The sequence below is a fragment of the Denticeps clupeoides genome, chromosome 8 (genome assembly GCF_900700375.1).
Source record: "Denticeps clupeoides chromosome 8, fDenClu1.1, whole genome shotgun sequence".
Lineage (NCBI taxonomy): Eukaryota > Metazoa > Chordata > Actinopteri > Clupeiformes > Denticipitidae > Denticeps > Denticeps clupeoides.
This window is the reverse complement of record NC_041714.1, coordinates 14,493,439-14,508,726: the sequence shown is the minus strand read 5'-3', so window position 1 is coordinate 14,508,726 and position 15,288 is coordinate 14,493,439. Positions and strand designations below refer to the sequence as shown.

Sequence of the window (15,288 nt, the reverse complement as noted above, 5' to 3'; positions counted from 1 at the left end):
GTCTTTCTCTGTAATCGGGCCTAAAAAGTTGGCCATGTAAGATGGGAAGTCGCAGGTCCATGACATTCTGCAGTTTTGTCTTGCGTAGAGGTTAATCACCTCCGTTCTCCATATCTTTGTCAAACAGCCTTCCCCTGATCAAGAGGTTCTTTTTCTCCTTTCTTTTATTTTGGGTTTTCTGTAACATTGGTACCTTTTTTTCATAAAATACTTACATGTAACTGCAATAGTAATTTACTGGTGTTAATAAATTAGAAACTGTTCATCCTTTTAACCTCTATTGTGCCATGCCTCTTTCTGCCAGGAACCATCAGATTGGAGGGGTTTTAATACAGTGCTTTGTGTAGAGAGTTTTAATATACTCCTTAAACCCGACAGAATCCGACACGAGCCAAGGCCGACCCAACCCGACAAGTACAGCTTTTTAAAAGTCCGCCTTTTTTCCACGAGCGCTAGATGTAAGCTGAGCATGCACTGTGCGATTTTTCATGATTGTTTCCTGTCGTGGGAGAAACACCCTACTCAAACTGTACAAATAAATTAACGGAAATTAAAAAACGGAAAAAGCTCACTATTTATGTGTTCATGCTGTACGGATGGATGCTCAGATGCGACCTGACCGCTCACACTTCCCGAGCAATATGAACACATTGGAAGCAGAAGAAGTAGAAGAACTTAAATCTTTAGTGATACTGAACAAAGCAAAACACGCTGCTTTGTTGGTGAGCAGAAAATTAAAAAAAGAGGTGGCGGTGCGTATGGCTAAAACTTTTCTCTCTGTTGTTTCAGTCATGATAGGCAGGCCAGACCACATTAAAAAGGTTTTCTTGTGTCTGTCACAGTTGAACAAGACAATATTTAAAACATAAGGCTAGCCTCCGTTTTGCGATAATTAAAACGAATCACCTGACAACAGATTTGCGAATCAAATGAACATTTCATTAAAAAAAATAAATTTAATAAAACAATAAGACAACAATAAAACAAAAATACTTTTACCAATCATTGAAACAAATTTACTGCTGGAGTTTGAGCTTGACCGGTCAGGCCGATTTTTTTATCATTTGAGTCGTGCTCGGGCCAAGAATTACAGCTCTAACTCAGAGTTGTGGCTACACTAATACCAATTTAAAGTCACCAATTCACATCAAATATAAATGTATGAGTGGCTTATCACGAAGACTGCCAGCGTCTTTCAGCTAACATTGCTGGCCTTTTTTGTGGTGTTGAATTTGCATTATTCTGCATGTAGTATGAATGTAGTTTAAGTTTATTTTTTTTATGAAAAATAAATATAAAATCATGCTCTATTTAAAAATCAATTTATTCATGGTTCGGTCGTAGATAACACGTCTGACATTTTAAATGAACCTCAGATTTGCCGGTTTATGGATCTTTAATTCTTTTTTTCCGCCTCAGCCCTGATGGACGCTCATTCATTTAAAAGGAGCGCCAGCCCCTCCCAAGATGGCGGCCACATTGACGCATTTGCTCCCACAGACGCGTCATCTAGTGTTTATATCCGTTGCGCAGACTTTTTTTTTCGACAAATGGCGGGAAAATCGTTTTTGTCGTTTCGTGTCGTCGCCCGGAAGTGATCGCCCCTTGTTGGTTTCAAATTCACGAACGGCGGTAAGTGGAACGAGTGTCATTTTCACGCAAAGCTCGTTACTTTACGTGCCATTACATTTCATGGCCGACAGTCTTTTTGCGGGTGACGTTTTGTGAAACAAAGGCTTCGAGTGAATTCTCGTAAGGGTCATCCGGTGGGTATTAAGCTTGCAGATTGATGCGCGTTTCATTTCGAAGGCCGCGTTTTTGAAGCCGCCACGATGTCTTTGTGTTTCCAGGAACGGAACGAATATTGTTCTCGGGATGACCAGCAAGTTTGCAATAAAGGTACGTGTTTGGCGGGGCGGAGCAAATCCGCATTCGGACGCTAGAGGGAGACATTGAGACGTAATGCACACAGAAAATAACTTTCACTCTTCACTCCAAGAAGGAAATGAACAACAGTCCAATAATGATCGAGTTAGAGGCGTTTTACCAAATTCCCTTTGCTTATAAGACAGTCTGTGGTTCTTCAACTTCATTTTACTTCGTTTTGAATGTAATATTATAATTAAATGTTAAATAAATAAAAATTCCATGCTTTAAGTACTTTTTATGTGTCATAATATGTATTCACATGTTTTTGTTGCCTTGAAACTACAAAATTACAAATGAACGCAACATCCATTCTCTACATTCTGAACAGTTCCAGTGGAATTGAGTATTGTTCTTCTTGTCAGATGGTCTCTCATTGAACTCCACTATGAAACCTTTAAACGCTCATCTTCGAAGCTTTGTCCTCTTCTAACGTCTTGTCCTTTCTTTTCCTGATTTCAGTCACCTCATTCAAACCCAGTCAAATGACAATATCAGCAAAATGTTTCACTTTTATGTTGTTTTTGTAATTGGATGGACACCAACATTTTGAAGGTTTATTTTTCACGTCTTCACTGAAAAACAAGCAGTACAAAAAACGTAATAAAATCAGTCAGTTGACCCATCCAAGTACTGACAAACAGGATACCATATCCTGTAGAAATTGTGCAATCTATGCTTAAGATCATAAGTCAAACATGAAGGACAGATCATTTTTTTAAAACCAAGATCTTCATGCATGCAAAATATAGTTTCAACACAGGAAGGAAACACACACAAGGCCTTCTCGCACTGATCCAGCTTCCAGACGTTACCTGCTCATATTCCTGTCTGTTCTTGCTTCCGAAATTCCACCACTGGGTTTTGTCCCTTTCTTCGGGAGAAATAAAGAGCACTCAGGTGTGCTAACACTCGCACCAAAGAGGGATTTGCTCGCTGCACATGGCATTCTTCTGCGCTGAATGCCTGCCACCTCTCTGCCAATTAGAGATCGTCCTGAAAGGAGACAACTGCTCCTATTCACCCAGTCACTTAACAAAAGAGCAAAATGGTGCCCTGAACATGAACTGAACTGGGACAGTGACACTCATGTGGAGAAGTATTGTTAATCCCGCATGTCAATAAACTAGAATGTTGCCTACAATCAATAAAAAGGCATTCACAATCTGGAAATGGTTCTAGGGGGTTGAATTAAATGACCAAAGCGCTATATTCTCGCCGTTTTCATATTCACATTTTCTTAGATTGTGAAATAAAATTTGAATTTGAATTAAGATGCATGCAATGTAATCTAGTAAATAATAATTTTTTGATAGTTGGAATTATAGCCTTGGAGAAGAGTATTTTTATATACTCTATAATATATATATATATTTCTTTTTGCTCAGTGTATGAACGTATATGGAGGATTTTCCCTGAAAATTGGGAATACTGGGAAGTTTTGGAAAGAATAACACAACCTTTAATGACCTCTGTTGAAGCAAAGTGCTTGGCACCATGCACCTACAGATCCAGGTCTGAGTTCATCTGGGGTGGCGGTGGTGTTTTATTGGGTGCGCCCGCATCTGCCGCTGCCCGTCTCCCGTGCACCCAGTGTAAACACGCGTGGCTGGTTAATGTTAGCCTCGGAGCAGAGCGCGGCCACACGTGGGAATCTGCTTCTCATGTGCCGCGATAGCGGTGTCTGAAGGGCGGCGGGGTTGCGGCGCCCCCTCCCTCGGCAGCCCCCGGGCCCTCCGTGGCCCCGTCTGTGCGGAGGGGAGGGAGTGGGTACAAAGGAAAAGAGAGAGTGGGAGATAAGGGGAAGGTAGCGGGCGTCCTGGGAATGGAGAGTGATGTAGACCAGAGGCCTTTGCAGATTGCTTCACTCTTTATTTGTTTTTTTTCACCCGCTGATTACAGACATATTTTGAGTGTGTGTGTGTGTGTGTGTGTGTGTGTAAAGGGGAAACAGGAATGGGGCCCTTCATACACCAGTCGAACCACCTGCATTCAGGCAGCGTTGGTGCGGAATAGCCGTGCCGCTGGTGCTGATTGGTGGCCCTGCCCCATACTGCAGCCACCGCCACGGCGGGGGGGGGGCACCTGCTCATACTTTATGCATGGAGCAAACAGGCCGAGTGACAGGGGTCACGTATAACACATGAGGGGTCGTTTGGAGCGACTGCGGGGGGGGGGTCAATTGCGTGATGTGATATCGTGAGTTTCTGTGTCTTCGTAATTGTGCCTTTTGTGTGGGATTCTTCAAATTTAATAAAATTTTAATAATACATGTTTTTAATAAGGGGTGCATGATTTTGCTGCAGTAATGATATAATCAATTGGGTTAAGTTTACATTTACATTTACATTTACAGCATTTATCAGACGCCCTTATCCAGAGCGACTTACAATCAGTATTACAGGGACAGTCCCCCTGGAGCAATTTAGGGTTAAGTGTCTTGCTCAGGGACACAATGGTAGTAAGTGGGATTCGAACCCGGGTCATCTGGTTCATAGGCGAGTGTGTTACCCACTAGGCTACTATCTCACCTACAAAAATTGCATGTACACAGTCCAAAGTGCTTAAGTATTGCAAATGGCATAATTGCAGTACTATTTGTGTGCATGTTGTATGGTTTGCAATATTTAGTGATATGCTAGTGCATCTATTTCCTAAAATTGTGCATAATATCATGCAAATTTGGCCAGGCTGCAGGAAGTTATCCTCCTTTAATAACTGTTAGCTAATGGCTGCTTGCATGATTTGTTACTCTGTGTTTATGTACTGTGTAGTAACACTCGCTCCTGTAACCTGATCAAAGCGACCCGTCGCACGGCGTCGTCTGGAGGTGTCTGGGCCCGCGCCAGAAACCCCAGCAGCCAGTCAGACGCTTACCACATGACCGCAGATGGGTTAACCAGCCCAGATAACCACATACCCACCCCCCCCCTTCCAAGTCCAAACTCGTCTCTCGTCCCCATCCCGCCATCGTCCCTCCCGCTGCAGCGGCATTTTTTTTTTTGTATTTCTGACTGGGAGGGTCGGGATGGGGGGGCTGTCACTCATCTTTTCACGGGGTTGATTGACAGGTCCGTCCTGGGCTCGGCCCCACTTTCCCATGACACGGTAATTGTCCAGAGCAGCCGGCCGTAACCGCTGGCCACTTGTTGATTGCCGTCGCACAAAGAAGCCAACTGAATGCCACGCAGAGACAGCCAGTAGGAAGAGATGTCCCTCTATACACAGAGGGATGTCCCCCCTCCATACAGGGCCACTCTGTTCTGGCCCTGTCCTTTTGTCCCTTCAGCCAGGCCAGCAGGCTCCGTAAACATCTCCGTCTGAGATAAAGATACTCGCATTGCATTATGTCATGAGGGGGCGCTGTGCATGTTTCGCACAGCCACGGTTCCCATCCTGATTCCCATTCCCGTTTTTTTTAAAGAGGCAATTAGAAAAATGCTTGCATGTAGGGAACGATGTGTTTGGCAGTGTCTCTTGCCCACGGTCTGATCCTCAGTCGCGATCTTGACTTCAGTCGCAGACTCCCGGCGCGTGACTGAGCAGTAAATCATAGCCGGTCGGAGGACGGGGGGAGACTCTGCACAATGGGGGGCTCTCGTCCCTACGCACCCTCACGTCAGGCTTACTCGCACGCTGCTTATTCTGATGTGTGTGTGTGCTTATGTGTGCATGCTCGTGTGCCTTATCTCTGTCACCCCTGTCTACTGTGGGTCTCCACTGCGCCTGTTTGCTTTTGTCACAGTCTGCATTGTTGCGACTTTCCTGTCTGCCTTTGACTTCCCACCATCCCCCTTATCTGAGTCTGTGTGTGTGTGTGTGTGTGTGTGTGTGTGTGTGTGTGTGTCTCTGACAGGCTTGTGTTGCTGCTACGGCACTCTGCGTAATGTGTATTTCCATTATTCCAGCTCCCGAGGAGTTTAGGGGTCGGCCCGGAACCGACAGGAATGGTGAAGAGTAACATGTCCTGGCCATCATGTCGCCATCCACACCTGTGCCTGTCACATGCCCACATTTATAACATCTCGAGCCCCGGATTCATTTAGAACCGGCCGGCTAGGAACTAAAACAACCGGTCTTTTCCTGTTTTATCTGTGCTGGGGACCCTTCGGCACACGCCATCTTTTTTACTGTACAGGAGCGATGTGATACGACCACCTTCTGACATCGACATTGGCCAGTGGTGGCCTAGCGGTTAAGGAAGTGGCCCCGCAATCAGAAGGTTGCCGGTTTGAATTCCGATACGCCAAGGTGCCACTGGCTGCCCACAGCTCACCATGGGTGATGGGTTAAATGCAGAGGACACATTTCACTGTGTGCACCGTGTGCTGCACTGCTGTGTATCACAATGACAATCACTTCACTTTCACCTCGCAGATCACAGTGCAATTCGTGTGAAGTAGCACGTTTAAGATCCATACAGGCAGAGGAACTGGCGCGGTCAGTGGGGGCGTCCCTGCGGTGTGCGTTTGGGGGGGTGGCTGTCTGGCTGTCGGTCACACTGGCTGCTGTGTGACAGCCTTGGTTGCTCTGATCGCCGTAACCTGTGTTCTTCTTTTTTTTTTTCTGGCAGTGTGGGAACTTCGCTGTGATGGTGGATCTCCGTGCTTTGACCCTGGGCGGCCAAGCCGATACCAGCTGGTTCACACATGAACTAAAGGAGGTATGGAAGCAAGTGTAGATCTGTGTGTGTGTGTGTGTGTGTGTGTGTGCGTGCGTGTGAGAAATCTGACAACATCAAAAGCTACAAGCTGGAACTTAGACCAATTCCTGGGAATAACTTTTTTTTTTTTTTTATAACATTTTCATTGTTCCCAGCAGACCAACAGATACACACCCATCTGCCTCCTAACACAACATTAGGTTTTATGATTACACTGTCTCACGCCCTTCTCTGATTGGTTTAATAATTTATGTGTGCATGCACAAATGCAGTAATTACTGTGAATAAAAATTCCATCTAATCCCCCCTGAAATAAATAAATGAATGGATGGATAAGAGCATCAAATAAAATGGTTTATGTATGATAAACATGTTTTAATATTGGCCTCGTTTTGTTTTATGGCCGCACAGGAAGTCAGCGTCCTGATTAGAGACGCCGTGGATCTCCGGGTCAAGCGCTTCCTGGAATCCCGGCAGCAGAGGGGACCGTCCAAGCACCGGAAAGAGGCTCAGCCTTCTTCCGAGCCGCTGTATATCAAAGGTGAATTGCCTACGGCTCTCCCCACCCTCTCCACTCCAACTGCCTGCCAAAGCCCCGCCCTCTCGCACTCGCAGCCAGCGCCTGCCACTCACACCTTCCACCTAATGTCAGTGGTTTTTTTTGCATATTTGGCTTGTAGCAGCACAGTGAGAAGGCGAGTCCACTGCGTTCCCACTGGAGCGGCTCCAAGCCACATTGGTGTTTGTTGTAAAAGCTGCAGCGTCAGCTGTTTACCGCAGTGACGTCCTTTATATGGTCGTCTGCTGGAACATCACTCTTAGCACAGTGTATCCATCCATTGTGAGCAATGTTCTTTTTGAAAGAACTGTCATATTTCTGAAGCTTTTTAATATAATCTAGTGCCTATATCATTACTATTATTAGTCAATTCTAGAAAATGGCACAGTGTATTGTACTGGATTGAACACTTGACATTCTACACAACTTTCCCACAAGCCATTTAATCCTTACTGACCATTTTCCACAGACAAGGTGCCTTTTTAAACAGCTTTTCTAATGTCTAATAATAAAACAAATATGTTTAATTGCTGCCATTTCCGAATATTCTGTCATTGGTTTAGGCTGAACACAATCAGCAGAATTTCTTTATTGAATCTGCTCTGTCCAGCACTAATACTGGATCGAGTATCGTTTAATGTGCATTTGCTTGACTGAGCAGTTATGTCCCATGTTTCCCCTGGGCCCTTCCCAATGCACTCTGGGTGGACTGATCAAGTGTGAGTGAGTGGTGCATGGAACGTGAGGGAGTGAAGTGTATGAATTTAATCGAGATGTGTCGATGAACGTAATGAAGATTCACGCCTCCACCAAACACGCAGGGAATTCGTGTCATACCTGCTTTCATGGTGAATGGAGATGGTGGGGACGGAAAACAGAACTAGTTGGGACTAGGCGACTCTCCCCACCCTGGGCGGCGTGCAGGCGGCAGGTGCTGATAGGAGTGCGGTATTTAAATTGGCTCTCACTCCTTGTCAGTCCCCTCGGTGGAGGTTTGACTGACGGGTAGCCCCATTTGGTGAAAATTAACAGGTTCGCACACCTGCGCACATGTGTAGATTTGGACGGGAGGGTGGGGTCTTGTTTTGGCTACAGTGTGCCGTCGGGCAAGAGAGAGTCGTTGAGTGTCAGAAATGTACTATTGCAAAAGGGATTTGGGAAGCAGGAGGAATTTCCCCCCTAAAGGCAACATTTGGGAGGGATGTATGCATTTTTTAGGTTAATCATGTCTTCTTTGATGGGTTTAAGAGCCCGATCTTTGAACCATTAAACCAGACATAATGCACATGGAGTGTTCGCTAATCGAATTATAAAAATAAAAAGAAAAAAAAAGAACGAAATTGTGCTAATTATCTAACAAACTACCCAATACCCACACTCTTATTAAAGCTCTTATACCCACATTCTTATAAAACATGCTTTGGCATTAGTGAACACTACACATTCATTATGTCTGTTTTAGTGCTACCAAAATCAGGCCTTAAACCAAGAAGACCATGAATGTATAGTATATAGGCTTATGGCCACACCTAACCCCCCAAAAAACCCCAATCTGGTCTGATCTCAGAAGCTAAGCAGGGTTGGGCCTGGTAGGTACTTGGATGGGACACGGCTTGGGAATACCAGGCGCTGAGCAGGTAACCTTAAATCCCACTTCTGACTTTCACCTTAGGGTGACGGGTTAAATGCAGAGGACACTTTTCGTTGTGTGCACCGTGCGCTGTTCACAACGACAATCACTTTTTATATATGGGAATTGAGACCATGCATGCACACACATACACACAGCTGAGGAGCTGCACCTGTGCTACTGGGGTGAACTGCAATTTATGTGTGTAGGTCTGGGTGTGCGCACACCTTTGACAAGTGATGACCCTGCATTAGTCAGGGGTGAACCTGGCTGTCACTCATTATTGCTTTAAATAATAAGGAGTGAGTGTGTGTGTGTGTGTGTGTGTGTGTGCGTGAGCGTGCCCAGTAAACGCGTTGGGACGGGCTGGGCCCAGCAGCCCGGCAGATCTCAGCTGCGGCGGCCCCTTTCCAAGTCTGCCTTCCCTCCCCTCCCTCTCGGCGCTGCCGAGTTCATGATTAGCTCATAGTGTTTTGATTTATTTGTGTTTTCTGAGAGGGCCTGGACAGGGGGAATTTTTCCCACCGAACGCCTTGGCCCCTGGGTGAGTGCTGTCCCGGGGCGGGGATGGGGGGCCGTTGCGTTGGCACTCCAGCGTGCTCTTGTTTACTGACGGGTTAATTAAGTGAAAGCCCGGGCACAGGAGGCTTACGTCTTGCGTGTGTGTGGGAATGAATGGGCACAAAAGGAACTTGGCACACGCCGCTCCGCCAGAGGGGCTCGGAAATCTTCCTGGCGGTCCTGTGCCACCCCCTGCGCCCACAGTGGCATCTCCCAACCCTGGCGAGTGAAGGGCCGCGGTGTCAGCGGACCGCACAAAGGGCTGAGAATTGCCTCGCATTATCACCCGCCGCCATTCGCCGCTTCCTGCGTCTTTGGGCGGTGAATGCGGAGAAAACCGTTTGCAGAGTGTTGCTTTTACGCAGATTAGTCACAGGCCTTTGTGCAGTTGCGAGGGATCAAGCTAGCAGCTCTGACATGTTTTTACTTCCTCCTCGCCAACATTTCATTCAGCAGCGGTTCTGCTTTTATTCCTTTTAGCTGGGAAAACAACTGGCTGTGTGAACAGGGAACATGCTCTGCGGCCCGACGAGCTCAGCTCGGTGCCACCGTTCCGTTGTCACAATATGTCCGTGTCAAAAAATGAATCCAAATCAGTGGAGTAGGACTAGGACAGAGCGGTGGACAGTAGGACTGGGCGATACATTCTATGAAATATCAGATTAGGGGCAGTGGTGGCCTAGCGGTTAAGGAAGCGGCCCCGTAATCAGAAGGTTGCCGGTTCAAATCCCGATCCGCCAAGGTGCCACTGAGGTGCCACTGAGCAAAGCACCGTCCCCACACACTGCTCCCCGGGCGCCTGTCGTGGCTGCCCACTGCTCACTCAGGGTGATGGGTTAAATGCAGAGGACAAATTTCACTGTGTGCATCGTGTGCTGTGCTTCTGTGTATCACATGTGACAATCACTTCACTTTACTTTACTTTAGGACATTCCCTTTGTCCATGTGAGTTTGGTGATGCACACTTGTTTTCTACCACAACGAACTGTTTTAATGCAGGATTTTTCCAGAAAAAAATTCCATTGAGTGATTTATCCCCGTCTCATGACTTATAATTTGGTCATCATAATCAGAAAGAAACTTTAAGCTACTCGTCATGTTCTAGGCTACTGTTTTTCTACTTTTTGGTCCGCCCAAAGGCCCAAAGTATTGGTCACTCAAGGCGTGTCTGTGAATTAAAATTCACATTGCTGGGAGGGTTATTTAAAAAAAAAGAAATTATATATATATATATACATGTTGTTTACACTTCAACAACCAGTCACTTATATTTGTTTTAAGTATTCCTAATGTTTGCTTGTACAAACATTTTTAGGGTGAGAACAGACTTGTAGTGTATGTGTAGGTCTGTTTTTTTTTTTTTTTTTAGACCATGAAAATCTTGTACAGTCACCGTACAGTCACCACTGTAATCACATATGGTTTGAATCAGTTCTGAAAGCACCAAGAGTGGCTTTTATGTGACACTGTGTTGCATTGCCATTTGAAATTCGCAGTTTAATTGCATCATATTTGATGGGAACAGGCTGATTTGTGCCATTTGAAAAACTGAATTCAGTTCAGTAAATGATTCATATATATTCATTGGACTCTGCTGCAATGCAAAGTTCTGCGGGGTGCAGAAGTATCATATTGTGGTGGAAATTTGCATTGAATTGTGTGCTTGTGAATCATTTTCTGTACCCCCTTGTCCTTTTCGGGGTTGCTGTGGGTTTTGGATTTTGATTTTTTTTTATGGTTAAGGGGTTAGCAGGATTTGATTTCATTTAATCTACAGTAGATCCCTGAGTTTATATCAGTCCCTTGAATAATTATGATTTTCACATTTCTAGAGAGGGGAAGGGATCGGTGGTGGGAGATGCAGCACCTGGCCCGGCCAATTCGGCGGCGCCCCACGTGGCTTTGCTTCTTTCCTCGGGCCACCAGATGAATGGTCAGTAATAGCCGTGGGAGCGGGGCTCAGCGCGAGCTCCACCGCGCTCCACCAGCTCCTCCTGGCAGCGCTCTGAAGGGGCTTAACAACGGCAGCGGCGCAAAAAACGCCGCACAACTGCTGCCGGATAGCTTTGCGCTGAGAGAATGTGTTTATGAACCGTACCAGCTTGGACATCAAAGCCTGAGGGGGGGCTGAGGGCCAAAAGGGGGCGGGGCCTTCTCTGGCTGTATTTTTGTGGGGTTCGTAGAGAGACAGGTAATCTGTTCCAGGGCATTATGATCATTAAGTCTTTAAGTGTTTGCTCCCCCACTGCAGCTCTGTTTATAAAACCTCCCCGCACTCCTACCGTTGGTGTTATCGATGGCTGTAAATCATCCAGACTACCTGCACATGGTCATCGTGGGCGGAGTCAGGACCATCCTAACCCCCGCCCCTGCCCCTGGTGTGTAAACCCTGTCTCCTCGTGGCAGTCATGCTGTCCCGAGGTCAAACCCTGCTGTGCATCAAGCCTGTAACCAGTTTAACCTCACACACAAAATACTTTCTCATGCACCAAGATCTGTTTTGAGTTTTGTGTGGTCTTCAGCCATCAGTTCCGCTTCCTTCACACGTCGTTGCCTCAGCCTGAATTAACCAAATGCGCAGGGATAGCTGTCATTATCGCTAACACCACCCAGTTCTTATAGCCAAACATGGATAGCAGCTGGTCATGTGACCTCAGAAAAGACACCGCAGCATTTTTTTTACGACAGTGTTCAGTATGCTGTACAAACATGCACAGAGCAGAAATGATTGTGTGTAAGCTGGTTCTGTACCTTAAACACACACACACACACACACACACACACACCAAAGGGTCAGCAGTACACAGTCCTCACCGCTGCTGTCACACCAGACTCCATTCTGTGTAATTACGACCAGCAAATGGGAGCCAGAGCATGCTATGGGATTCATGTGACCAGTTCTCCACCACACTCCAAAACACACACTCCAACACACACTTAGTGAGCCCCTGTGAACTCAAGCTAACCAAAGTACTCACTTCAGGAATCTTTTTTTCCCCCTTATTTTAAAGAACCCCAGAATGCATGTGATCATATGTCTTTTGTTAAGGCTTGTGAGTGTGTGTCAGTGTGTGGGAATAGCAGGTGTCCTACCTACGAGCTAACACGCACAAACGTCGTGACGTGACGTTTTTGCGATTTCCTCTGTAAAACCGCGCCCTCACCGGTTCACACAGTGTGCGCGTTTCCTGCCGCAACTCTGCTGGCCAGATGCTGACAGGCTGCCCAGGTGCGTCCGCGTGCCCGGGTTCACCGGGCCTGATTTAGGAGCCGCCAGTGAGTAATGGGGATTGAAGGCAGCAGAGCAGGTCTGGAGTGAGGTTCAGAAGAACCCAAAGCATCAGGACGTTCCTGCTCACCCTATTAATCCATGGTTCTCCAAATCTTTAGACTGACATCTCCCTTGAGAGGCCGTATGAAGACCTGATTACACGCATTTCAACTGATTCCAAATTGCCTCTGTGTATTGAGCCATTAAAGGCATTAAAATCACGTTCGATTGACCTGCACACTGCTTCCACTTTTGTAATGAACATTATTTACTGCCATACCAGACGAAGAACGCCCGATCTCATCTGATCTCTGAAGCTAAGGAGGGTTGGGCCTGGTTAGTACTTGGATGGGAGACTGCCTGGGAATACCAGGTGCTGTAAGCTTTAACTTGGGGCAGTGGTGGCCTTGCGGTTAAGGAAGCGGCCCCGTAATCAGAAGGTTGCCAGTTTGAATCCCGATCCGCCAACGTGCTGCTGAACAAAGCACCGTCCCCATACACTGCTCCCCGGGCGCCTGTCATGGCTGCCCACTGTTCACTAAGGGTGATGGTTAAAAGCAGAGGACACATTTTGTTGTGTCACCGTGTGCTGTGCTGCAGTGTTTCTCAATGACAATCACTTCACTTTCACTTAATTATGTAAAAACACGAAGGTCTTACTGTATTCAGAATGAAGTTGGAGCTCAGGATCAGCTTTGAATAATCACAGAATTCATCTATGACCTTGTTATATGTGATTGTCCATGTTATAATCACTTTGTTATATGTGATTGTCGACTTGCGTAGTAAACAGGTCCAACACAGCCTTTCTACTTGAGTTCTGTGGTACTTCATCAAAGCCTGTAGATTTGCATGGCTTTCTGTAGAATATTTACTTGGCAAGTACATTTGAATAAATGTTCAAGTATCAAAAAACCCACTTTCAAGTTTTAACATTAAAATTAAATTCAGCATTTTATTCTGGATGGGACACCTAAATTAAACAAATTAGATTTGTCTATGTACTGGAAGAGTGTGTGTTCAGTGACAGCTGTCAATAAATGTACCTTTCAGTGGGTGGTTCCATGGCACTATGGCAGCAGTTGGAATAGAATAATAGACTTTAAGTTATCTTTTTATTCAAAAAGACCTGTGTAAGTGGTCAAAACTGATGTGAACCAGTGCATGCCTAATTTTAAAATGGACCCACTCACTCATGTAACGTGGCATAATCTGGCACAACCAAAGGAAAAAAAAAAAACATATCGGCAATTAGTTCTGGAAGACATTTCTGCAAAACATAACAGCCTATATCTGATATGAAATGGAGCCATTCCATTTTTTATTTATTATTATTCTCTTTTGTTGGACATTGTGCTTATTTTGTGTGGGAACTGTTGTCTGGTATCCATAGACACTCATCCTGCCTTATTATCCATATGAAGTCATAGCCACAGGTTTTTATGTTCGGTGTAGGCAGTTTATGGCTGACTTCAGTTTTTGTTTTCTTGTCTTTTCTTTCTTTCTCTCTTTTTTTTTTTCTCTTCCTTTCTTCTTTTGAGTGAAAGCATTTTACCAGATAAGCGCACATGGCCGGTCTGGCTCTGCTTTGCATAAGGGGAGGAGAGTTAGAAGCTGGTGTCCCAACACATTTACATTCGCTGCAGATATCACAGATAGCTCCTCCCACACCAGCGGTGGAGTCCTGCATTGTCCATTGTCCAGTTGCTCCATGCTACTGCTGCAGCTACTGTATTCGTCAGTCCGTTTCTTTTTTTGCGTCTTGTGTTGCACGCTCTAATTGAGCCAAGCTATCACACTGGCGTATTTCGTAACCATGTCTGAGGGGGTGGCCCAAATGTTAAATTGAACGCTCATGTGCAAATATTGTTTCAGGTGGACGTTGTACAGAACGATAAGGCCTGTTGGCTGAAGAGCCGAGGCTACGGTTACTCAGCAAGCGTGTTGTCCTTCCAGGAAAGCCCCTGTTCCCTTCTGTCACGTGGTGACCTCTCCCCCGTGGCCCCTACCATCACGACCTGCCCCAGTTATGAGAGACCGGACACAGAAAGAGGAGGACATGAGATTGTTTCTTTTGTTCAGTATCAGTCCTCACTGCTGCATGTGTTCGCTTTGGAAGTGTGTTTGGGAACCAGAATACCACAAAGTCACAAGTTCAAACCCCACTTACTACCATTGTGTCCCTGAGCAAGACACTTAACCCTGAGTGTCTTCAGGGGGACTGTCCCTGTAACTACTGGTTGTAAGATGCGGGCGTCTGGTAAATGCTGTAAATGCTGTAGAGAACACTCATTTTATACCTGATTGGCTGAGAGGCTTTCTAGTCTATAATGTCACATTTATGGCATTTATCAGATGCCCTTATCTAGAGCAACTTGCAATCAATAGTTACAGGGACAGACAGTTGGATTTGAACCTGGGTCTTCTGGTTCATAGGATACTACCATATTCATTCTACAAAATTGTACATGTTCTGGTGGTGTGAAGTAGTCCTTGCAAAACCCAATTAAAACATACAGATTATTACACTAAAGGCATCTTTATCGTTCACCTCACCTTATCAAGCACCTAGTGATGTTAAAACTATTGATAATCAGCATTACATTTTATTGACAATTGAGGCCTTAGCAAAATAAAAATAGACGTGGAATTGGTTCAGTTTCCTGTTTATTCATTTG

At 45.6% G+C, this 15,288-nt stretch overlaps 1 protein-coding gene and 1 pseudogene across 2 annotated transcripts in view; both read left to right on the top strand.

Moving 5' to 3' along the window:
- The first annotated feature begins 1,553 nt into the window (after positions 1–1,553).
- Positions 1,554–15,288, top strand: part of slx4ip (SLX4 interacting protein) — a 29,445-nt gene continuing 15,710 nt past the window's right edge. The window contains exons 1-4 of one of the 2 annotated variants that reach the window (XM_028990065.1): positions 1,554–1,632; positions 1,851–1,899; positions 6,500–6,589; positions 7,001–7,130. In XM_028990065.1, the coding sequence (XP_028845898.1) occupies positions 1,876–1,899; positions 6,500–6,589; positions 7,001–7,130 (244 nt within the window). In that variant the 5' untranslated portion in view covers positions 1,554–1,632; positions 1,851–1,875. Of the gene's footprint in view, positions 1,900–6,499; positions 6,590–7,000; positions 7,131–15,288 lie in introns of both variants that reach the window. The other variant, XM_028990066.1, reaches the window with a different exon arrangement.
- LOC114796245 (uncharacterized) lies at positions 12,877–12,995 on the top strand (annotated as a pseudogene).